At 45.9% G+C, this 26,100-nt stretch overlaps 1 protein-coding gene across 1 annotated transcript in view; it reads right to left on the bottom strand.

Annotated features, from left to right (window-relative positions):
- Positions 1–3,557: 3,557 nt before the first annotated feature.
- Positions 3,558–26,100, bottom strand: part of vcana (versican a) — a gene marked incomplete at both ends in the record, with an annotated part of 75,526 nt that continues 52,983 nt past the window's right edge. The window contains 7 exons of the mRNA XM_080738792.1: positions 3,558–3,742; positions 4,317–4,499; positions 5,824–5,968; positions 9,828–9,910; positions 11,912–12,070; positions 16,797–16,910; positions 18,299–18,412. Of these exons, the coding sequence (XP_080594918.1) occupies positions 3,558–3,742; positions 4,317–4,499; positions 5,824–5,968; positions 9,828–9,910; positions 11,912–12,070; positions 16,797–16,910; positions 18,299–18,412 (983 nt within the window). The remainder of the gene's footprint in view (positions 3,743–4,316; positions 4,500–5,823; positions 5,969–9,827; positions 9,911–11,911; positions 12,071–16,796; positions 16,911–18,298; positions 18,413–26,100) is intronic.

Genomic DNA, 26,100 nt, shown 5'->3' on the forward strand with positions numbered 1-26,100 from the left:
AAAATAGCTTAAGTGGTAAACCTACGTTTTGTAGCCGGCATAGAAGTCAGTAGGTCTAAGTAAGTAAGTACCACTGTCAAATAATTGTGATGTAGTAGAGTAGAAGTTTCTTTGAGTATAAAACAAAGCGAAGTGACACACGTGAATATCTCCTTAAGGGGCTGTTCTGTCTGTGACGTCAGTTACTTTATGTGTACAAGCACGGATCATACATTCTGGCTATCCATACATGGAGATCCATACTAATTCACACAAAGTGAAATGTAGGAGCGGTGTGCACCACTCAAAAAAGAATTGTCAAGTACAGTACTTATAGTCACTAATTACAAGCACTTAGTTAATTTCCACCAGTGGGAATATATTGTTTGAAGAGAGAGAGAGAGAGAGAGAGAGAGAGAGAGAGAGAGAGAGAGATAGCAGAATTAAGAACAGTTCGTCACATTTACATTTTGGTTTCATACTGTACCGTATGCATAGGGAAAGTAAAGTGGTCAATATTATATCATAGTCCTCTCCATTATCATTGTTGCCCACTCCTGAAGTAGGGCATTAATTTACAAAACAAACACAACAAGTTACAGTAGAATGTAGTGATCAGAGGCTTCTGCCTGGCAGCAACTAAATGCCCTCTAAATCCTGTAAAACGCATTATTACGCATTATTACTTAAACCATTATTTTATTCTTTAGCTATTGAAAGAATAGCAGATATATAAGCTCACAACGCGGCACTCGAGCTTGTAGATCTTTTAGAAAAATCGTGACATTTTGTGCAAGGCTTTGAATATTGTTGACCCGATTCTCTAAGTGTCTTCTAAATCCTTCTAAAGGCCTCTCCATACTTCGACCGAAACCGCCGTTTTCGGTCAAAAGGTCCTTTTCTACCATAAAATTATATCCCTCTGGACTTCTAAAAAGCATTGGACCGAACGAGAGTTCGGAAATGTGCACGTCGGAAAACACAACTCACCGAACATTTCGGTCGAAGTATGGAGAGGCCTTAAGGGTTTTGAAAAACACATGTTTCTACGTCAGCGGTTCTCAAACTTTTTCATGTCAAGGACCCCTAGAATTATATGTATTTGGCCGCCGACCCCCGTCTCAAAATATTATGTATCAGGGACCCCCCCCCCCCCCCAGAAGAAAATATTTGAGTTACAAATGTTCGCTTTTAAAATGCTATACTAAGATTTGCAAAAGTATCATGATTTTTCAATAGTAGCAGACCTACAAGCTCGCAGTGCGCGTTGCGAGCTTGTAGATCTGCTATTTTGGAATAGTTAAAAAGACACGTTCCCAGTTTGAATGGCTTAACATGTTCTACCATACAGATTGGACAAGACAAAAACATAATAGAGTTTTTATGAAATCAAATGTATATTTTGTTCTTTTATTTCTCTTGGTGATTGGGAGCAGGTCAAGCAGCTTCATCTCAATTCAACAAATTCACTAACAGCCCAGACATTCACATTGTAAAATACAAAACAAAAAAATAAAAATAAAAATGTTATTATACTATAAATATAAAATGATATTATGTGCACGTTAATGCTGAAACAAACACACACAAACACACACACACACACACACAAACACATGCACGCACGCACGCACACACACACATACACACACACACACATGCACGCACGCACGCACACACACACACACACACACACACACACACGCACGCACACACTCTCAAACACACATTCACAGACCAAACAAAAAAAAAACATCAGACATTTTCTTTTCCCACCAAAAAGGAGCAAAATGCTGGAGAATGCACATTTCCATCAGTATCAATACAGTATCTTTACAATGTGTATTTCAGTAAAGTTAGAAAACAAAGACTATTGCAGCTGTCAGGGGGGTGTCTCCATATACTCTTTGGTCCATTCATGTCCTTTTTTTACCTTGCATAAAAGCTGTGTTTATCTACCGTAAGGTTTTGTAAAGTGTCACTTTCACCGCTTTGCATTAAACTCATGGTTGTGACGCTGGCTTCTTTGGGTTTTGGTCAACGCAGGAGGTGACGGGGGGGGGGGGGGGGGGGGGGGGGGGGGGGGGGGACAAAAGCCACGAGAAAGAATGAAAAGCAGCTCGGAAATAAATTACACCCATCTCTGGTTAAAAACAAAAACAGGCATTACGTTCAAGTGTCTCTTTTTTTTTCTTTCATGTTTTTTTTTTGTGTTTCACAAAATACATTCTCTGTAGTGAAAGATAATACCTTGACCCAAGACAAACAGAAAAGGCAGAGACGACAGAATAGCTGCTACCTCTAAAACTACTCGATGCTATTATCGGTGGGAGGAGGTTGACAAGTGAAAGCGATAAATGTAGAAGTGGATGTAAACAAAAGCAGGGAAGAATTGCTGTACTAGAGACTGTAGAGAATCACCATAGGAGAGAGATTTTACAACACGACTTGAGTCACACTTCCCTTTCTTTTGCTTTTAAAGAACGGCTGTTTGACTATATGGCTTTGCCTCGGTACACATCTGCGGTTCTATCTTTTTTTCTTTCACGTCTATACAATAGAATCCATTAGAACGTTTGTTTTTGTATATATTCACTCTGTATAAATCTATCTATCATAAATATTTATGTCGGCGCGGAGTGCCGTCCTCAACACAGCTGACGCAGTTTGTTCAAAACCACCGTATATATCACAGAGGGAGGTCGCCAGCAGTTCAAAAAAAACATATAAAATCGGAAATTGGACGAAAGGTTTCCCGCCTGGCTTCCAACACCTCTTAATAATCTGTAATGTGATTGGCAGCCATTCAGTCATCTTTGAGGTTTGATGAATGGAAGACTGAACATTTGTATAAAGGTTGCCTACGTAATGCATTTGATATATCAGTCTACTAAATGTAAACATTGAGGCCATTAATATCACTGGTTGCCTCTACTGGTGTTCTCGGAAACCCCAGTATAGTTTTGTTTCTACCAGAACAATGTAATAGTATTACTCCAACTTAGCAGAGAGCTTCGATGTAGATATTATGCATACAAGTCCAGGTCAAACTGCTCTGCATCACAAATCTTTACATAACCTACCGTAAGCGCTATCATTTCATAAAAGGTGGTTTCTGGTTATAAGTAACACTTGGGTGATTTTTTGGTTTTGTTTGTTTGTTAGGTTTTCTTGAAGAGCGCAGTCATGCGTGAAGCTATTTTCCAGTACATGTTTGTTCCATGAATGCGTTGTTTCGGTCTAAAGTTACGTCTTCTTCTCCAGAATGAAGCAATGAAGTGTTTTCTCTTTTCCAGTAGCCAGCTGAAGGTATGCGTTTTTCTTGATTTCCCATTGTTATATAAAAAAAAGAAAACAGTGTCCGTTTATGAGAATATCCTTTTTTTCGAAAACGAACGTCTTTGACCAAAAAAGTTAAAAGAAAAAAGGAACTCGTTCAGATCCCATCGTCATGGAAAAACACGGGAGGGGTTTATTCCCACCCCCCTAAGCCCCTGGGTCCGCTCCACCCAGAGACAGACGGTGTAATCCTGACATGGCGGTCAAAGGAGGCCGCCAGCCCGGCACAGGGCAGCCAATCACTGTCTCTTCAGCTTGTGCATGGTCCGCCTCCGTACGCGGTTGCGCTGGTGGAGGTTGAAGAGGCTTTGCGGGGCGGAGTCGTCGGGCCTGAGTCGGAAGTTGTTGATGCTGTACAGGCTGCTGTGTGTGTGTTTGTGCTGGTGCTGTTGCCTCCTCGTAAACATCCTCTGGTAGGTCGACGCTGAAATGGCACGGGAGATGACGGAGAAAAGACAGTTAATCAAACTGTTTCCATCTATTTTTTCACCCCTTTTTGTAACCCGGTTTAGTCATTATGTGACAGGTATCTTTGACAAATAGCATTGTGCAAGAAAAATACAAAGCCTTTTAGTGTTCTTTTTCATTTTCCCAACAAAGTGAATTTTTCAGATAGGAGGTTTTGTGCGATATATGGGGCCCTATTTCCGTCCATGCTAAACCCCTTATCCCTAAACTTCTTTGCACTTTTTTCACTATTTCGAAAAACACAAGTATTTCAAAATGTATTTTAAAATAGTAAAACAATATGTTTAGGGATAAGGGGTTTGGCATGGACACAAATATAGCTGATGGAGTCAAATACACATAATAGCCCCCATCAAATGCACATACAGTACATGGAGTCAAATGCATATATGGATATCAACATGCACTGACATTCAGACACATCATAAACCATGCCAAGCACATCAAACATTTTGAGTGTCCAACGTAACTAGACTAGCAGCAGGTTCTGTCAGGTATGTTTGGCACATTAGCGAGGGATTTGAACTCACAGCTCAGGCAGGTGATTTTGGGGAGGTCCCATCGCCCGTCTCCGCGACAACGGATGGTGGGCTGGTGCCTCTGGATGAAGCCGTGGCGACACTGGTACCTGACCAACGAGTTGATCTCGTACCGCTCCCTCATCTTGCCGAAGGTACGGGCGTTCTCCACCAGAGGGGGCTGGGTGCACGACACTGCACGGGGGGAAACATGACAAAAGGTCAGATACAATTTAATGTTTTTTTGTTTTGTTTTTTCACACTCTTGTGTGTGTGTGGGGGGGGGGGGGGGGACTCATAAGAGGACATATATTTAGCCCAGCATGATGTCACAACCGTACAGTATCTTCATTTCAGCGGTATCTTCATAGAATCGTCCCTCGCTCGTGCTTATTATCAGACACCACCATTTCCGTCTACTCACTCTGTGGGCCCCATCTTGCACGCTGCCTTACCCCTCATGCCTAAACTCTTTTTTAAATAGCCAAAGCTGGCTGTTCTATGCATGTTCTAGGTCAGTGTTTCTCAAAGTGGATTTCAGGGACTCTCTAGGTTCTTTTATGGTGGTCTAAATTGGCCCTTACATGTCTGTAACTTTGACAGCGTACAAATGGTACATTTAGTTCTTAACTCTTATACCGCTTTGGACGTTCCTGTTCGCCCCAATTCTCAAGAGACCTCCGCGCCAATACCGCGCTCGTTCGCGTTCATTCGTTCGTTCGTTTACCTTGTTGAAGCTGATGAGGGGTCGCGCCGCCGTGTACTGTAAACACATTTTCCGCGGTGATGGTGTAAAAAATCCATTATGCGTTAACATCAACGGAGACCAATTCACTTCCTTGTTGATTTCTCTGGCTGTGAGGCTCTGTGGCCAGTGACTGGTCTGAATCACATAACAGGCAAATTCACATTCCTTCTCGCATGACGCCGCCCTCTGCTGCCTGGCAGACCAAAGTGCACTATTGCACAATAAAAAAAATAAAATAAAAAAAAAATGTCTATCTATCTACTATAACGTGGCAAAGGTAAGCTGCTTTTTGATGGCACCAGACCCAATAAATAAATAAATAATCTGGCAGTAGGAGAGTTAAGGGGACACCTTCAATATTCAAAGTTTGAGAACCACTATTCTAGGTGTGTGTTAGCCTCGGTACCAGGGACGTGCAGAGAATGACATTTCTCCAAGCTCATAATGTGTCGCAGCGGGTATTTTCGGTGATTGGTACTTTACCGGCATGTATTTCTACTCAGAGAGGGCAATTCTTTCAACATAAGATGCTGCATTCAAGTTCAGGAGAGTTTGGACAAGGCAATTCTCTTGAATGCTGCCTTCGGCTATAGCATGGAAAGAGGGCATTTGCATTTATTTCACCATAGTAAAAACTGCATTCATGGTCTGGAGAGGGCACTTTTTTACAGACAGGGGCAGGGGCTCAAGCCCCCTTTGATGTCTATGTGTGCACGTGGCTGGTTCTAGGTGTGTGTTACCCATGTGTTGTTCTAGGTGTGCGTTTCTTACCGGTGCCCTTCTTGCAGGTGAAGGTCAGATGGTAGTTGCAGGGGACGTCGTTCCACTGTCCGTCCTCGTGCCAGATCATCACCACACAGTCCTCTCCTGACGAGAAGAAGCTGTCGGGCTGGTGGGGCCTCCAGTTCTCATATTGCTGCACACAACAGAAAACACACGTCCGTTTTAGTGGGGAGACAACCAATCGAACAAATCAATCCGGTCATTTTGGTAATCGATTTCCCAGAATAGCGAAACATATGGTCATTTCCATCGGCCATTATCTTTTCTTTCTTTTTTTTTTAAGCGGGCAGGAAGGGCACACGGCCCGGAGTCTAGGGTCCCACCACCACCAGTCTAAAACAATCACACAAACACAAATGACTAGGGTTGTGAGCTTGTAGATCTGCTAATTTTGGCAAAAGTTCTCAAAATATGAACACTAGAGTTCAAGTGGTTAAAAAGGGGAAAAAAGGTTCTATCACTCAGTTTTGGAGGACCCCCTGTAGTAACTCTGAGGACCCCCTATAGGGTCCCGGACCCCCTGTTGAAGACCCCTGCTATAGCTACTGTATACATGTCCTCCATCCATCTGCCCGGCCTCACTGCCACACTGACGCGTGTGCAGCAAACTTATCTGCAAAGTGACTGCTGGATCATAGGAGCGCCGCTTATCTTCAGGAGGGTAATTGCTGAACCCGATAAAGCCAAGCGATATCACGCTGCAGACAGCCCAGGGGTCGAAGGCCAGCGGTGCAACGGGAGGCTCATAATTAGCACCTCTGCTGTGCATCCTTCTGATAACAGGACACAGGCAGCGGCCTGTGATTCCCTGCACGTCCACAAGAGGGGGTAGCTACTTCTAATATCAATCTCTGTCTCTCTGTCTCTGTCTCTGTCTCTCTCTCTCTCTCTCTCTCTCTCTCTCTCTCTCTCTCTCTCTCTCTCTCTCGTATGTGCAATTAAATATGAAATATAATTAGGCGTAAATAAAAGTGTAAACAGAGCTGTGTTACATTGCAACTTAGAGGGAAGACAATCTTATGAAACTGTGAAAGTTGTGCACTCTCTCTTTCTCTCTCTCTCTCTCTCACACACACACATGCACGCATACATGCACACATACACACACACACACGCTCCCTGGGAGTCTCTCCCCTCGTTTAACCCGACCATGACATCATCATTACAGTACAGTTTACAGAGACTCTGACAGCGGCACACACACACACACACACACACACACACACACACACACACACACACACACACACACACACACACACACACACACACACACACGCACACATGCGCGCACGCGCAGCACACACAATGTCGACACAAACCTCGGTGAGAAAAGCAGCCAAAATGTTTCATTGCACCAACGTTGCTTTTATGAAGCATTCTGTTCGTAGAACAAGAATATCTGTCATAGAACATGTACAAACACATACATACAGACGCACACGCATGTGCACAGACATACACACACGTGTGTGCGTGCATGCGTGCGTGCGTGCGTGCGTATACATGCATCAGTGTTTCTCAACCACTGTGCCTGGGGACCTTTGGTGTGCCCCTGAGAAGGGTCAAGTGTGCCCCTTGAAACTGCTTGAAAGCCACTATTGTATTCATCATTTTAAAAATGATTTAAACTAGTGAAAACAGACGATCTACAAGCACACAACGCCTCGCACCGTGAGGCGTTGTGTGCCTGTAGATCTGCTGTTTTCACTACTGTTGTGCGACAGCCTTGTATGATGAAGCAGGGCTTTTACTTTGCGAAGAAACAAGGCTTCTTCCAGACAGTGACGATATTTACACCCCCGTATTATGTTGGTGTGCCCATGGATTCTTGGGACATGAAAAGTGTGCCCATGCAGAAAAGAGGTTGAGAAACACTGCACTACATACACAGCTGTATAGCTTCCACCCGTGAGGAATGCCAGTCTGCACTGATCACATCAATAGTCTTTCAGCACATTCTGGGTTCAAACGACGTGTCTTCAAAGCTGTGACCCCCCCACATACTCCCCTGGGGGCAACGCTAGCCTGTTATTATGGTTTACACACACACACACACACACACACACACACACACACACACACACACACACACACACACACACACACACACACACACACACAAACGCACAAGCACGCACGCGCGCCAGTACGCGCACAGGCCTGCACGCATACACACGGTTAACCACACATCCTACTCAAAATAATCACACTTGTATCAGCCGTCCGGCCATGTGTGCCATGGGCGCTGACAGACATAACATAACAAAAACAACACACACACATACACAGACTGTAATACACACATACAAACAGAGTAACAGACAGACACACACACAGAAACGTGCACACACACGCGTGCGGTAACGGAAGCACATGCATGAGCGCTACATTGGCGGTGGCCTAAAGGCGCATATGGGTGAAAGGTTCTCGGCTCGAACCCCTGGACCTGCGGGGAAAATCTGGCTTTGAGCAAGACAGAGAAACCCCAAATTGCTTAGTGGCGAACAACAGTAAAACAGTGGTTGTACTGGTCAGCTCCCCGTAAGGTCAGCTCCTAGTACAACAGTAGACTGTGGTTGTACTGGTCAGCTCCTAGTACAACAGTAGACTGTGGTTGTACTGGTCAGCTCCTAGTACAACAGTAGACTGTGGTTGTACTGGTCAGCTCCTAGTACAACAGTAGACTGTGGTTGTACTGGTCAGCTCCTAGTACAACAGTATACTATGGTTACTGGTCAGTTCCTTGTACAACAGTAGACTATGGTTGTACTGGTCATCTCCTAGTACAACAGTATACTATGGTTACTGGTCAGCTCCCAGTGCAACAGTAGACTATGGTTACTGCTGGTCAGTTCCTAGTACAATAGTAGACTGTGGTTGTACTGGTCAGCTCCCAGTGCAACAGTAGACTATGGTTGTACTGTTCAGCTCCTAGTACAACAGTAGACTGTGGTTGAACTGGGCAGGGTTTGATGAGTGAGGGATTGTGAAGCAGGGTGTTGCTATAAAAGAGCATTCTGTCTCAGCAGGCGCTCACGCACGCACGCGTACGACCCCTGCTGACTCGGATTCTCCCTTTCTGCAGCTTGGGACAGGTGTGTGTGCATGTACACACACACACACCTCTCTACAAGAGACTGACTGTTTATCTTCTTAACCCTCCTGGTGGAGGTGTGGGGGTATCTTTGAAGTTGGGGGGGCCTCAATCGGTTTGACATGTACATACATAGTAATTAGCCACTTTCCTGTCTACTGTGTGTGTGTGTGTGTGTGTGTGTGTGTGTGTGTGTGTGTGTGTGTGTGTGTGTGTGTGTGTGTGTGTGTGTGTGTGTGTGTGTGTGCGTGCGTGTGTGCGTGCGTGCGTGTGTGCGTGTGTCCTGACAGGCCGGCCAGGTCCCCAGACATGATCACATGATGATGTCACAGGGAGGCTGCGTCATGAGAAACACGCCACCGGTTTCCTCCCCTCGCTCCGTGAAGGAGGGCGAGAGACAGAGAGAGACAGAGAGAGAGAGAGAGAGAGAGAGAGAGAGAGAGAGAGAGAGAGAGAGAGCAAATGCACAATTCTAGGTTTTGTAAGCAAGCTTGTCCTGAGTTGCAGTGTAAAACAGCTCTGTTTACACATGTTATCTCTCTCTTTTAAATTGTACATACTTTATTTTGTTTTGATTGTTTTACTCCATTCTCAAGAGAGAGAGAGTGAGAGAGAGAGAGAGAGAGAGAGAGAGAGAGAGAGAGAGAGAGAGAGTCTTCGAGCAAACCTCATCGTTGTCATGTCATTTGTCATCAGCGTCACGCACGAAATATTCACAGTGACTCCGTTTGCCCTGCTTGTTTGGGCCCAGAATGGCGCGAGAAAGCGTTCATTCGGTCACAACATGCATGGCACTGTGCGTGTGCGTGTGCGTGTGCGTGTGCGTGTGCGTGGGTGGGTGGATGGATGTGCGTGCGTGTGTGTGTGTGTGTGCGTATGTGTGTGCCTCTCTCACCATGGAGCTGCCATCGGTCCAGCGGAAGTCGTTGTCAAACATCTTATCGTTGAGGCCGATCCACTGGTAGTCCTGGCCCAGACCTGCCGGCCAAACACAACACGTTACACTGGGTCCTTTTTAGGACTTTTACCTCTCGCAGAATGTGAGAGAGAGAGAGAGAGAGAGAGAGAGAGAGAGAGAGAGAGAGAGAGAGAGAGAGAGAGGTAGCATTTTCTACAGATTAATGCATTTGGGACGGGAACACCTTCTGGGGTTTTACCTTTCAAGATGGGAACGCCTTTTGGGGTTCTTGTTGCTACTGTACAGCATAAATATTAAATACATTTGAATAAATATTTTGTAGCTGTCGGGTGTAAACCTTATGCTGTATGTCGAAAACCTTCCTTTTTTGTTATCATTTTAAAAACGATTTAAAATAGTGAGAATAGCCAATCTACAAGCACAGGCGTTGTGTGCTTGTAGATCGGCTATTTTCACTACCTTTGCGCAACACTTTTGTATGATGAAGTAGGGCTTTCATTTATGAAAGAATATACAGATTTGAAACTTGAGATACAAGGTTTGAGATACAAGGTTTCTGCCCGACAGTATTTGAAGTTTCCGAAAACTTAGGTAAGGATTTAGAAGGCATTTTTTTAGAATCGGTCTCAGTCCTAAAATACTTAATCATCATCCTTCCTGAGATAAATAACATGCCTGTGTTCTCTCTCCCTCTATTCATGATTTTTGTACCATTATCACATTAACTATTATATTGTCTCTGGGAGGAAACCTCATATGTCCAAAATCTGTTACTTTTCAGGATTCAAATTAGAAAACAATCAAAAGCAGCAGACCTGAAAGTTTGTAGATCTGCTACTTTTGATGCTTTTGACACTGTGACACTGTAGTGTAATCAAGTAGGGGGCGTTAGTTTACCGAAAAACACAACGAGTTAGGAGGTTTCCCGACAGTGACAATATTGTTATCTATCTACTTTACTTGACGCTGAGCACTGAGAAAGACCGATGGGGTGGAAGCACGTCCAGTGCTTTTCTAGGTGAGGCACATAAATAAAAGAAAGGGCATTTATCAAGTGCTGGCTGGTTTTTATATAACCTAAAAATACTTTTTTTTCCATCTGCTGTTACACAAGCTTAAATAATTAAACCTATTTAAACCAAGTCCATTCTAAAAACACCTTCTAAATTCTAACCTAGGTTTTCGGGGGAAAAACAATCTATCAAACAATCTAACATATTGTTGTTGTCGGGTGGAAACCTTGTATGTCCAAAACCTTTTCCTTATTTTATAATCATTTCGAAAGCGATTTAAAACAGTGAAAATAGCCGATCTACTAGCACACAACGTGTGCTTGTAGATCGGCTATTTTCTGCTACTTCTGTGCAACACTCTTGCATGATGAAGTAGGGCTTTAACCCTCTAAGGCCCAAATATAGAAATACTTGAAATAAAAAATTTAAAAAAATCAGATGGTGTTGTAGGAGTCCTAATAAGAGGAAAATGTAATGTTTTTTTCAAAAAAATGTTTTTGTAAGGTTTTATAGCCATAAATCATAAATCATGCTCTAATTTACATATGGGGGATATTTTTCACAATAATAACATATGTACATGTTCTAGACATTCTAATGATCACCAAAAGAAATAGTACAGGCATTTTACTTATGTTTTTGTGTGGAATAGCTTCCATGAAAAAGTGAGATGTTGTTCGTCAAAACTCTGGAATGTCAGCGGGTGTGGCGGGTGTGAATGTCAGCCCCTGTGGGGGGTATTTATATGCAAATATTGTGGCCAATGGCATTGTAATACTAAACAATAGAATCCAATGGTGATGTTTAGGTGGTAGGGGGAGCTAAAATAAAATGATTTAAACCTTTTTTTGGATAAAATACAAACGTTGTAATATTACAACAGTGGGCCTTTACCAAAAAATAACCAAAAAACTTGGAGATCCAAGGTTTATACCCGACAGTGACAATATATAGCAGACAGATGCTTTCCTGGAGTGAAAGGTATAACAACGTATTGGCTTTCCAAGTCTAAATGAGTTGCAGTAAGAGCTAATGTTTGAGACGTACGGTTGACAAACTGCTGCTCCTCGTGCGACAGCAGGCTGGTCAGGTGGGCTCCTTGCACGCGGCACTCCCTCTCTGCCGCGTCCCAGCTCTTCCTGTTGGGGAAATACTTGTAGCAGTGGCCCTGGAACTTGTGCCAGCCATAGTCACACATCTCCGTGTCTGGTGGAGAGGGAGAGAGAGAGAGAAAGAATCACAATCGGTTTTGTTGTCACTTCCACGATAAAACACATTATACTCAGTAGGCGAGGGGAGCGAAATACCATCCTCCTCGAATCATGATGCTTCACAATTAAAAACAACAGAGTAGAGGCAAAGGCATTAAAAATATTAAAGAGAGAGAGAGAGAGAGAGAGAGAGAGAGAGAGAGAGAGCAGACAACATTAGTAGGAAAGTTAAATGAGTTAGGAACCAAATGGACCCTCACAGGGCAGCAACTCTTAGAGTGTACTCATGGACACTTACAACCGTACACTCTTAAGAGTTAAATGAACAGATTGGGATGTCAATAAATAAATATATCATATCAAATGGTGGCCCGTGGCCTACAGCTTATCAAACCGGGGATCCTTGAAATGCAAAAGGTTGTGAATCAATGCATTAAACACCAAACTATCAAAGTTTGTGTTTTAATCTAATCTGACACCTGGGTGTATCCTGCAGGCCTTCCGCTATCTCCGACTATTGTCTCTAATCTGGAGGCAAGGACAAGATGTCCTCCCAGATGACAGGACAAAGATGTCCCTCACAGAAACACTACAAGTCATTATCAACATCACAGAAGGAGAGAGCAGGGTGGAGGGAAGGGGGAGGGGGGCACTTAAGAGTCTATTTATTAAGGCAAGAAGCACCTGGACAGCTATGGGAACCAGAATGTGTCTGCGTTGTGTGGCCGTCACATAAAAAAATTGCAGAAAGTAAGTGATATTTTTGGGGGGATTCAATTAGTGTTAAATAGCTCTGTGTAATAATCATTGCTATAGATCAGCCGGTTTTCAACCTTTTTCATATCAAGGCCCATTATTTATTCTGCATTTGAGCTACCATGGACCGCATGAGATTTAGCCTCTCGGACCCAAAACTAAAAATATTTTGTTGTCGTTGGATAGGATTTTGTCCACGTGTGTCCATGGATGTTGGTACCATTAGGAGAGATAACAGGCCAACGCTGACCAAAACATATATTTTCTAAATCCTCTAATTGTGTAGACGTCTTGTAAATTAAGTAATGCAGATGTTTAACAATAATTTAACTAATTTTCACGTAAAATGTAACCAAATGATTTGGTTTCATGTTACGCTCTCAAGAGTTAAAGCTCTATAAGGGTCCATTTGGTTACCAAGTCTCCATAATTTAGCTGGGGACCACTTGGAATCCCCTCAAGGACCACTGGTTGAAAACCACTGTAACAGCACCCTGTAGACAATATGCCTTCCGGTTGGTTCCAAGATTTCTAACGGAAGTTACGTTAGGGGAAAACCGTGGAAGCTCTCTTCCAGGGAAGCTCACACTGCGGAAGTTGAACGTTTTCTGCCTTATATTGTCACCAGGCTTTTCTCTTCGCTGATGAGTAAAGCCTGGCTACGCGAGGCTACTGTAACAGGCGTCTCGTCTTCCAGCTCTTCGATAAATCAGAAAGCACATTTGCAGGTCAGGATACCAATTTTATCCAATCAGGGGAGAGAGCTCATAGGATACAGTGACATTGGAAGTGATGACACAAGGAAGTGGGGAGACAGCATTGGAACTGGAACACCATAAAACTGAAGCTGATGCATATCAGTTCTCTCTCCTGATTGGCTGAAAGTGGCAACCCACCTTTGAAAATGTGAATTGTCTGCGTATGAAAGAGTTGGAGAGACAGGGAGACCCCTGTTCACTGGACCAAGCACTATATAGCAATGATTACAAGCACAGTGTAATATTTGAACAAAAAGCCTTTTGTTTAAACCAAAAGAATATCACTTTACACTACACTAATTGCACAAATAGTAGTAAAGTGAAAACAGGTTGAGGCTAATGACAGTCAAGCCCTGCAGCTTTGTAGGTCAAAGACGAGATAGAATGTTTGGAGCTGAACGGGGCCTTGCCAAAGCACAAGGGTCTGAAAACATTGCACTGCACGCGATTCAATAAGGTGTGTACATTTTATCTGTGCGTGCTTGCGTTTATTGCTACTTGTGATGGCCAAATGTCCCCACAAGTACAGTATATGAATACCTGGAAATGTATTGCGCTTTTTGAAGTACGTAAAGTCGCTTTGTGGTATAATAAATTAGAATTTCAGGAACATACATTGTGAGGGCAATTTCCCAGAGGGTTACTTTTTCAACACAGTAATGTAATGGGGGAAAAAAAGGAAAATAAGAAAATGTACTTTGTACACCAGTGAAGTACTTTTACTTCTACTCCATTACATCTCAGAGACAAATATTGTACTTTTTACTCCACTAAAACGTTTTAAACTTCTGCATAAGGAGTACTTTCTACTTTTGGTACTTTCACCACATTTTGATGCCAATACCTTTGTACTTTTACTCATGTAAAATTTGAATTCCGGACTTGTACTTGTAACAGGGTATTTCTACATTGCAGTATGAATACGTTTTTTTTTTCCTTTTGAAACAATTGAGTACTTTTTCCACGGCTGGACTGAAGTGCTGGGGGCTGAGTCTATATTCGTTGTCCACACCACTGGGTTTAAGTAGTTAAGCTTTATTTTTTCCCCCGACCGTTGAGCGAGAGCAGCTGTGCGTGTGTGTGTGTGTGTGTGTGTGTGTGTGTGTGTGTGTGTGTGTGTGTGTGTGTGTGTGTGTGTGTGTGTGTGTGTGTGTGTGTGTGTGTGTGTGTTTAGCACGCGCTCTGAGGGCGTTCCCGGGGTGTGGACGCAACTGGACTGGGACGACCGTGCCCTGTGTTCAGCAGCGCACAGCGCGGACCGGGCCCACCGTACAGCAGAGTGGACGACGAGGGGAAACGAGGGCAGTCAAATATAATATATTGTCTGCGTCGCTGTTGTGGCAGAAACCTCTTACTGTATGTTTTTTTCTCCCGTAAAATGAATGCCCAAACTTGATCACACTAACTACAATGTCACACAAAAAGCCTCAAATGTAGTACGGCTACTTTTGACGTTGGCTGAATTTGAATCCTGAGAAGCAATAGTCTTGGACTGACAGAGGCGATAAGGCCTGAAGAATTGTGGCTAGGGGAACGAAATCATGAGCTCATTCTCAGCCCTCTGAAGTGAAACAACGTCAATAATGTATTATGTCTTACGACCGTGAAGATTTGTCCTCATTATACGGTGGTGAGTGTTGAGGATTTACAACGTTAGTTTAGTGTTCCAATCTTCTATATGAGCTCAAGGTTCCATGTCCCATGCTGTAACTGTCAAGACTACCTGGCTGCAGACACTAGGGTCCTGTTGATGTCCACGGGAGACAGGAACATCAACAAGTGGCAGGAAGTGACCTCACACCTCTTTCTTGCTCTACCCCATGGAGGTTCTGTTTAGGGTTAGGGGGTAGAGTTGGGTTGTCTAAAAGATAAAAGATAACATGTACACATAGCGACAATGCGGCTCAAAGGGACTGTAGTGCCTTGGACTGCAAGGCAGAGACGTCACGTGACCTCCACAAGCGGCATGAAGTCACTTGACACTGTGAGGTCACTTCCTGCCACTTGTTGATGTTCCTGTCTCCCGTGGACATCAACAGGACCCTAGTGTCTGCAGCCAGGTGCTGCTCGTAACTGTAGCTACGCTGGCCTAGTGAACTAACTGCGCCTTCTTTTTAATCTCAATTCATGGCAGCACATTTATGTAGGCTACACATCTGCTAATACTGTTCGAAATATCATCCTACCTGCTGCTACATAATTATGCTGTGTATGTGCTTATATATTTGTTTTATTTTCTGGGGGATTCTTTGGCCCGTTTCTGTCCTGCTGTGTTTTTATTTTCTCTCCTGCTCATACTCTATCTCTATCCTCGACAGAGTTAGAGATATGTGGTGTGCCTGTGATATGTGGCACTAAAGTTGACTCTGATTCAGATTCTGCTCGTACAGCATAAATAAAATGACCTCCCTACAAGGATGATAGCTATACGCTGAGGTCCATGCATACCTGAAATGAACACCCACAACACACCTGGGCTCACAGTGTGTGTGACATCATCAGTCATGGACATGTTGTCAACCGTCTGTCTTAAATGTCTGTCGATAAGCGTCGCCCCAGGCTACCTGTTCTAAACACGCAAGTATTTACAGTAACAGAGGCCTCTGCTCCTGGGAATTAAGATGCAACTGTAACATGCGGTCGATATGGCGAGACAAAGATTATATCTATTACTCAGAGCTACCGCCTACAGAGAGAGAGAGATAACGTCTATTAGACCACTGCCCAGATGTTGGGAAACAGCGCATAGTAGACAATACTCGGCTGTGTGCAACTGCCGAGTGAGTGAGTAGTTCCACAACCCAGACTAAACTCCAGCCCTATAGCGAGACCATTAGAATGATTCATGGTCCCATTGTCTGAGGGTTTCTCGACGGGGCCGAGATAAAGACGAGCATTCGAAAGACGAATCAAATAACGGCGCAAGATTGATTTACGGACGGGGCATTGTGAAATGCGTCGCAATCTCCGCGTCATCACTCGTCTAAACAGACATGCCCACAGCGCACACATTGTTTATTTTAGCATGTCAAGAAAATGAAAAAGGGAAAAAAACACTTGGGGATGTTGAGACATGTTGGAGCAAATTAAACCACAAGAGAAACACATAAAAAAAATATCCATCTGTCAGTGAATATTCAAAGCAGATGATGGGTGAAATAGAGAGAAACAGAGAGAGAGAGAGAGACGCCAAAAAGACAAACTTACCCTCTTCACAGAACGGTCCGGAGTAGCTGGGAAGACACACGCACGAGAAGGACGCCAATCCGTCCACACACGTGCCTCCATTGCGGCACGGGTTCGACTGGCACTCATCAGTGTCTGTATCAAATACATAGAATGTACATAAGACACAGGGTGGGGACATACAGTAGTAATCACATAGTCTTTGCCTTGGTTGGTTAATAACTATAGAAGAGACAGAGGAAACCAAATACAAATCATAAAAGTTGTATTGCGTTAACATACTCTACCATACATATTGTACATAGTGTATATAGGCTATACAACAGAAGTGTTGCTCTCTGGGTGAAAAGCTTGTATTTCCAAAACTGTTGCTTTTCAGTAAATGGAAATGGTGTTCTTTTTCATTTGGTCACAAGCTCCTGTTAAAACTTGTCATTGGAAAGATTGTTTCAAATACTGTTTCAAAAAGATGTTCAAATACACCGTAGCAGATGTATAAGCTCACAACCTGTTGCGGTGCTTGTAAATCAGCTATTTTTGCTTTTCTTGTATGATACTGTCACACGACAAAGTATAAAATAGGAGATTAATTCATGAAAAAATACAACAATACAAGGTTTTTGCTGGTATCTGTGTGAGGATAACCACTTAAACCTCAGCATCCTTATTGTGGTAAAAAAAAAAAAAGAAAGAAAAAAAGAATAGGCAGATCTACAAGCTCACAATCTGTTAACTATTTTCAGTGAATATATATATTTTAATGTACAGCGAAAGTGGTTAAAAGAAACTCTCATGGCTCATGCAGCATTCCAGGCCAGAGCTAGACTAGCTGAGGCATTGCAGTTTGAACAAGGCATTTACAATAGTCAAGACATGATGTAATATGAGCTGGAATGAGTTTGTGTGAATCATGGAACAAACGTGCAGCGCTGTGAGGGAGACTCTCACTGTACTCCTAGATCGTACCCAGTGGTGGAAAAAGTACTACATTTTTTTACTCAAGTAAAAGTATCAATACTGCAACATAGAAATACTTTGTTACAAGTAAAAGTCTGAAATTCAAAATGTACTTGAGTAAAAGTACAAAAGCATTGGCATCAAAATATACTTTAAGTACCAAAAGTAAAACTACAAAAAAAGTTTCAAATTTGTAAATCTTTTCGCAAAGTAAAGCCCTGCTTCATCATACAAGGTCGTCGCACAAAAGTAGTGAAAACAGCAGATCTATAAGCACACAACGTGCTTGTAGATCGGCTGTTTTCACTAGTTTAAATCATTTTTTAAATGATAAATACAAAACAAACGGTTTTGCACATACAAGGTTTCCACCCGACAACGACGAAATATAACTCATGTAATTGGCCCACTGGTCACTTGTCATGATCTGAAATGGCAAATCTTTGAGTAGCAGCAGCGCCATAGAGCGATCTCTCTCTCTATAGCGCGCAATGAGGGCCTCTCCAACTCTTTTTCCCGGGCTGAATCAGAGGCCCAGCACGTCCCTGACTGTACTGGTACTGTACCTATTTCACAGCGGTCTCCACTGTAGCCAGGGGCACAGCCGCACGACTGGATGCTGCCCGTCTTGAAACAGGAGCCTCCGTTCAGACACACGTTCTCCGAGCACGAGTGAACACCTGATGTGGTCAACGAGAAGGAAAGAGAAATTGAGAAATCAAAATAGGTGACTTTTGGAGAAATTTCCATTAAGTCAGTGTTTCCCAAACCTATTCCTTAGAGCCCCCCACCCATTCTTATGACCGAAAAAAGCTGAGAGCCCCCCCCCCATACACACTTGTGTTTTTTGCAGAGTTGCAACTGGCAGTTTGTGAGCTTGCAGAGCTGTTAATTATGAAACTTTCACATTGTTTCATGTTTGACAAGCTGCAGCTGATATCACATTGACTGGATGAACGCAAGTTATGAATTTGGGCAACATTTTTTAATATTTTGGACTACCTCCAGACCGACCTCACCCTCCTCGCCCCTTAGGCACACCCCCGAGGGTCCCACAGGTTGGGAAACACTGCTTATTTAAAAAATGTTTTAACAAAACATATAATCTATCTTACAACTTTAGATATAGACACATACCTAGAATTTCCACTGCCCCACCATCCATGGGATGAGCCATATCATGTTCCGTGTCAGAGGACATGGTCGATTCCTCCGCTATGATTGGTGGTTTTCCCTCGGGGAGCAGAGATCCTGCGCTGTAGTCCACGTTATCATCCTCGTCGGTGACGGATGAAGGCAAGGTCATAGTAGTAGTAGTGACCACCCCTGATTGGCTTTGTGGGAGCGCTGTTGTCGGCTCGGCCACTTCCCGTCCCGGTGAACCGGCGTCAGGAGTGACGCCGTCCTGGGTCTTTCCCACTGCTTCCTCTTTCTCTGAGTAGCTGTCCGTGACACCCAGGTCCACCCTGGTGTCTGGGGACGGGGCCGGTGGCGGACTAGTGGTGGCGTCTGGCTTGTACACCTTCTGGATGACGTCGGGGGATAGGAGGGGTCCCTCCATGCTGTCGGCCATTGTCTTCTCTGTAGTCGTTGCCTCTCGAGAGCTGCTCTCGGAACTGGACGATTCTATCGTCTCTGCGGCTGAGCTAGCGGTGCCCTCAACCGTCGTCTTCTCCTCTGAGCTGCTGCTGCTGCTGCTGCTGCTCCGTGAGGTGGTCTCGGAGCCGGGGGACGGAGCGGAGGCAGAAGGCACTACGGCGATGGCCGCTGCGGGCAATTCCGTACCCTCAGAACTGCTCTCTGAGATGGCAGACGACTGACTGCTGGCCGTCTGGTACACAGAGGAGGGCGTGGTGGAGAGGGAAACGGTTGCTGCGTAAGGTTTCGCTGTCTGGGTGTGTGCTGGACCCGAAGGGGTCAACGTGGCTTCTACATCTTGATCCGGTCTGCTCTCTGCACTGCTTGAAACTTGTCCTACTGTGGGTTCGGCCGTTTCATCTTCCTCTGAGCTGGACCCTGCTTCGTGGCCAGAAGAGGTCATTGTTATCGTGGTCTCCCCGTCTGGCAACAAGGGACTGGTGGTGACAGTGGACGCGGTTTGAGGACGGTGTGTTTGTGCAATCTCAGACCTGGCTTCCTCAAGTGATCCCAGGGCAGTGGTTTGCTCCGGGGCGGGGGCAATTGTTGAGACGAATTGAACCTTTACGTCAGGCTCCGAAGGTGCTTCTGTAGAACGGGCAGTGGATACAGAATGAGAGGAAGTAATGTCCTCATCTTGTGATGTCAGGGTTGATGTTGTTGGGACTGCAACTGTAGTCTGATCACCTGAACTGACTTCCTCTGAATCTGCGGAGGCAATGGGTGCAATCTCTTCATCTGTTGGAGTAACTGATGGTTTCTCTGTCTGAGATGTGGCGTCAACCTCTGCTGCTGCAAGTGACACTTCTGTCGGTTTCTCTGTGCTGTAAAGAGATGAACCTCCGGTGAGGGCAGATGTTGATGAATGGGCTTCATGTGATGCTGTAGTCGATGTTTTCTCCGTCACAACGCTTTCTGCTGAATCGAACGGCATTGCTGTTGGTGTCTCGGTACTGAACAGGGAAGACATGGTTGGGCCCGACTCAGACACTACTGAGTGCTTATCTGTGGTAGAGCTCCTTCCTGTGTCAGCTGACATTGTGCTTGTTATGTCAGTGTCTGTTGTCCTCTCATGATCAGTGCCTGCAGTACTGGAAACCGATGAAGTGGATGTCTGCAAGGATTCAGCGGTGCTGACAATTTGAGGTGCCTGTGTCGAGGACGCTTCAGCAATTAGCTTCTCTGTACTCATGTCACTCGAGCTTTCTTCCGTTTCTCCTCTCTCATCGGTTGGAATTTCAGGCGACGCGACAGGCGACAGCGTGGTAGCACTTGGAGTGACAGAGACCGGAAGAAGGTTATCAGCAATGTCGTCACCTGAGCCGGAGCTGTCTTCAGCTGTTGAAGAGATGCTTTCGCTTGCGTCACCTATCACAGGGACAGGTTTCTCTGTGCTGTGCATAGAAGAAACGGTGGTGACAGATACTGAGTCTTCAGCCGATCCCCTCTCATGTGGCATTGCAGTCACTGCTGGCGTTTCCGTGCTGGACATGGAAGAAATTGCGGTAGCTGCAGTTGATGTCTGTTTAGCTGACCCATCAGAGGAGCGTTCACCTGAACTAGTGTCAGTGCCTGCAGGACTAGGAACCGATGGAGTTGAAGTCTGCAAGGATTCAGCGGTGCTGACAATTTCAGGTGCCTGTGTCGAGGATGCTTCAGTGATTAGCTTCTCCGTACTCATGTCACTCAAGCTTTCTTGCGATGCAGAGGTTTCCGTTTCTCCTCTCTCAACGGTTGCCATTTCAGGCGACGCGACAGGCGACAGCGTGGTAGCGCTTGGAGTGACAGAGACCGGAAGAAGGATATCAGCGATGTCTTCACCTGAGCCGGAGCTGTCTTCAGCTGCTGAAGGGATGCTTTTGCTTGCGTCACCTATCACAGGGACAGGTTTCTCTGTGCTGTGCATAGAAGAAATGGTGGTGACAGATACTGAGTCTTCAGCCGATCCCCTCTCATGTGGCGTTGCAGTCACTGCTGGCGTTTCCGTGCTGGACATGGAAGAAATTGTGGTAGCTGCAGTTGATGTCTGTTTAGCTGACCCATCAGAGAAGCTTTCACCTGAACTAGTGTCAGTGCCTGCAGGACTAGGAACCGATGGAGTTGAAGTCTGCAAGGTTTCAGCGGTGCTGACAATTTGAGGTGCCTGTGTCGAGGATGCTTCAGTGATTAGCTTCTCTGTACTCATGTCACTCAAGCTTTCTTGCGATGCAGAGGTTTCCGTTTCTCCTCTCTCGACGGTTGCCATTTCAGGCGATGCGACAGGCGACAGCGTGGTAGCGCTTGGAGTGACAGAGACTGGAAGAAGGATATCAGCGATGTCGTCACCTGAGCCGGAGCTGTCTTCAGCTGTTGTAGAGATGCTTTCGCTTGCGTCACCTATCACAGGGACAGGTTTCTCTGTGCTGTGCATAGAAGAAACGGTGGTGACAGATACTGAGTCTTCAGCCGATCCCCTCTCATGTGGCGTTGCAGTCACTGCTGGCGTTTCCGTGCTGGACATGGTAGAAATTGTGGTAGCTGCAGTTGATGTCTGTTTAGCTGACCCATCAGAGGAGCGTACACCTGAGCTAGTGTCGTCTGTCGAAGGCAGAATAGAGCTTGTTTCTGCAGACTTTGAAATATCCTCATCCTCTGTTGATTTATGAGTTGAGTGAGTGTCTGCGTCCTCTGCGGATGTTGAAAGCTCCTCACTCTTAGTTGAAGCTGGTTCAGGTGCCGTCGTTACAGCTGTAGGGGTCTCGTCAATTGAGCTCTCTACTTTGGCTGACGTGGCAAGTATTTCGGGTGACATTGCTGTTGGTTTCTCAGTGCTGTAGAGAGAAGAGGTGGTGCTGTCTACTGCAACTGTTTCAGAAGATATTGTGGAAGCCCCTGTTGTATCAACAGCCAACCTCGGAGGTGCAACTTCAACGAAGATGGGCGTGTCATAATCTAAAGTATCATCTTCAAAAGGCAGCAAAGTGCTGATGGTCGATGTCACACTAACCAAGTCGGGAACTTCACCAGCTGTGGTGGATGTTAGCTTGACTGTTTCCTCTGATGTGGATACAGCACCGGCCTCTGTAGCGGCAGCAGAAACGGTGGGTCCTGAAGACTGACTTGTGTCCTTACTGGGCAGCATAGAGCTTGTTGTGGCTACTACCGTTGCCTTAGAGGAGATGTCAGGAAGGTGAGTGACTGAGATCTCAGACTTGGCCTGCTGGAAGGACTCCTCGTGTGTAGCAACTGGAACTGGGACAAACGTGGACACAAACTGAATCTTCGCCTCGGGCTTCGCAGATATAGACAACGTGGAGTAAACAGTGGGAATGGTCTGAGGTGGTGGTTTGGACGGGTCACCAGTACTGTACAGGGATGATACTGTGGTTGTAAGAATTGATGCTTTAGTGGACATTTGGACTGGCCCACTCTGGTCATCTGCGGTCTCCTCTGTTGTTGAAGAGGGGGTGGAACGCAATGACGTCTCGGAGACAGATGCTTCAGTTAGCGGACCCTCGGTAGCAACGGTCTCTGATGATTGAGCTTCTCGCGACTCTGTGAGGGGTCTCTCTGTGCTGTATAGGGAAGATATCAGGGTAGCGACAGTCTCTTGACTTTTGTCTGTAACCGTTACAGGTAATATTGTTGCCGTCACAGTAAGCCTTTCTCTGATCTTGTCAGAGGTTTCGTCTCCCGAGACCTCCACGTCTATACCTTCTGTTGCCTTTTCAGTACTATAGAGAGAAGATACGGTAGTTGTAGGTAGAAGTTGGCCAGGTTTCATGTCGCGGTCCAGTCCACTAGTTGCCACTGTGCTTTGAGTGATCATATCAGTTCTTTGGTCCACTGGACTGTCCTGATCGGTGACATCTGAGACAGCCGCCACTGTTGCTTTCTCTGTGCTAAACAAAGAGGAGGATGCGCGTGTCACTGCCTGTTCAGACGAACCTTTGGTGATGTCGGGTGAGCTTGTGGATGTCACATCCTTTGATATGGCTGTGCTGTACACAGAGGGCCCTACCGTTATAGGCTCTTTACTAAACATAGCAGGGGTGTCATCAGTTGAGCCCTCCTCAGAGTCCATATCGGCTATAGAAGGAATGGTTGGCTTCTGTCCAATCTGTCCAGCTCCAGGCTCACTGGTTTGGTCCACTGAGCTTCCCTCAGCTGTTATCTCTGAAACAGAGGCGATCATTGTCGTCTCGGTGCTGTACAGAGAGGAGGGTGCACTCGTTTGTCTTACAGACGCTTCCGTGGCAAGTGTTCCAGGTACGGTTGGTGAGATTGTTTTTTGACCATCCTCATCTGTTGCACCATGTACTTCTGTGAACATACCAGAGGGCTGGACGTCATCCGACGGGGAGTCAGTTGGTTTCTCAGTGCTGAACAGAGACGACATTGTAGACTTCACCGCTTCTTTGGTTGCCGTCCCACGTGGCATCGATGTCACCGTTCCTTCCAGCCTTTCTGTGCTAAACACGGAAGACACTGTAGTTGCAGACGTCGTCTCACCGCCTTCTGCTGTACTGAGCAACGATGCAGTGATGCCGGGCTCTTTGGTGGACATATCAGGGCTTCCTGAAGATGAGACAACTGATGGTTCCTCTGTGGCTGCGGTCTCCACAGCAGAAGGCGTGGTCGTTTTCTCCACGTCTTCTTCGGCTGTCTCACTATCCTTTGAGGGTGTGCTTATCTTTTTAGTGGGGGCTGTTGTAATGTCAACCGGGGAGATCTCCCATGTGTGTGGCGTGACTGACACTACAGCGGCATGTGTGGTTGTTGCTGAGGCCATGTCTGTTGTTCCCTCAGTAGTGGGTTTAATAGTCGTGGGTGATGCAGTGATAGAGGTTCCTGTCTCCACCGTGCTGACGACCATGTACTCTGCGCTGGATACTGCAGTGTGTGAGCCCACGTCTGTGGATTCACTCACAGCCTCGGAGGGCATGAAGGAGACAGAGGCGATCTCAGTAACAGACTGAGTGACATCTATGTTAGCGTCGTCTTCCACCAGGGGGACGCTTGAGCTCGGTGTGAAGGTTTCCTCAGAGCTCGACTCCGACGACACGGCTGTGGTTGAAGCTTGTGTGGTCGCGGTCTCTGCACTGCTGTCGATCTCTGTAGGGCTGCTAGTTAACTCTGAACTGGAGGCAGCATACTCAGTAGGCGTTGATCCTGGTAATAAGTCACTGATTGACGGCGTCTGGGCCGTGAACAAGCTCAGCAGCTCAGGAGTGATTGAGGTGACACTACCCATCGCAGAGCCCTCTAGCTCTTCTCTGACGTCCAGCGCCTGTGGTGTCATGGTAACCACCACGTCGCCCCCTGCCTCCGACGTCTGAATAGTAGGGTAAAAGGAGGAGGGGACCATGGAAATGGTATCAGCATCGATGATGCGATCATCTTTGGTGCTGATGCCAGGCGTGGGGCTGCCTTCCCTCACGCTGTCTGTGACTGTGGAGAACAGATCCTCGTCCCTCGCATCCTCCGTGAATATGATGGTGGTGCTCGACGACAGTTTGGTGCCATGCAGGACCATGGTTGGGGTTTGTTCCGTCAGGTCGGTCTTGGCTTGGCTGCTTGTAGGGCTAATGATCATAACCTGCTGGTCTGTCACACCCTGGTAAATAATGGAAGGAATGGGGGTGGTGATGGATGTGAAACCGGGCGGCATCTGGTCACCGGTCAGGCTTACGGTGGTGAGGTCGCCCGGGGTGTCATCGCTCACTGAACTCACAGCCATGTGTGGTGTCATGGTTGTGTGTTCTGGCTGCGTCATGTGCTCAGATAATGTGACATCGTCCTCTACAGTGCCGTGAACAGGAGTGTCTGTCACTTCAAGGGTTTCAGGATCCAGGGAAATATGTCCCTCGTGTGAGATGGCCTGCTCATCTGAGCCTGGGGTCAATGAAACAAAAGATTCTGTTTCACCCGTCGCCTCCCCAAATATGGCTGGATGTGAAATGTCTGGACTAGATGAAGATTTGTCAGCCACATACATAGTAGTGATTTCTGCATGAGGCGACGTGGAAGTATGAGCTGGTTTCTCAGTGCTATCGAGAGAAGACATTTCAGTAACAGCGGCCTTTGAAAGTCCAGACACCGCTGGAGACTCTGTGCTGAAAATGGAAGACACAGTACCAGTGGCTTTAGTAAACATTTCAGGGGTCTTCGCACTTGAACTGTCCTCTTCTGTAGATGATGTGCTTGTGCCTACGGACGGAGTACTACTGACAGTATCTGGCTCAGGCTTTACCGTTGTGCCTGCGAGAGGAGACACCGATTCAACCAACAAGGCCTCTCTACTAAGATCGCTATCTGATGTTGAGGACGTAGCAGTGTCTATGACAGGAGGTTCTGTGCTGTGGATGGTGGAAGCAGTGGTAGACACCACAGGAGCTCCTGTGACTGCTGTGGTCTTCCCAGACGGGACATGAATGTACTCCCCTGAGCCCTCATCCTCATCCTCGCCGCTGCCTTGCTCAGTGCTCGGGACTTGTGGAGCCGGGGTAGAGGAATCAGGGTCTTTGATGAACTGTGTGCTTGTCCGGGTGGACGACTCAACGCTCAATGTTTCAGATGTACTCACGGTATCATCACCCTCAGTCTCGTCCGTTGCCACCATGAATTCATCCTTTTTGGTGGTGGCCTCTGCTGGAAGCTCTTCTCCGGAACCATCGGGAGTTGTCTCCAGGTCATCCTCTATGGAGGTGACCCCGCCGGATCCCTCCATGTCAACATAGGTGGAGGTCTC

The sequence above is a fragment of the Nannobrachium achirus genome (assembly GCF_963921795.1).
Source record: "Nannobrachium achirus genome assembly, chromosome: 12".
NCBI classification, from domain to species: domain Eukaryota; kingdom Metazoa; phylum Chordata; class Actinopteri; order Myctophiformes; family Myctophidae; genus Nannobrachium; species Nannobrachium achirus.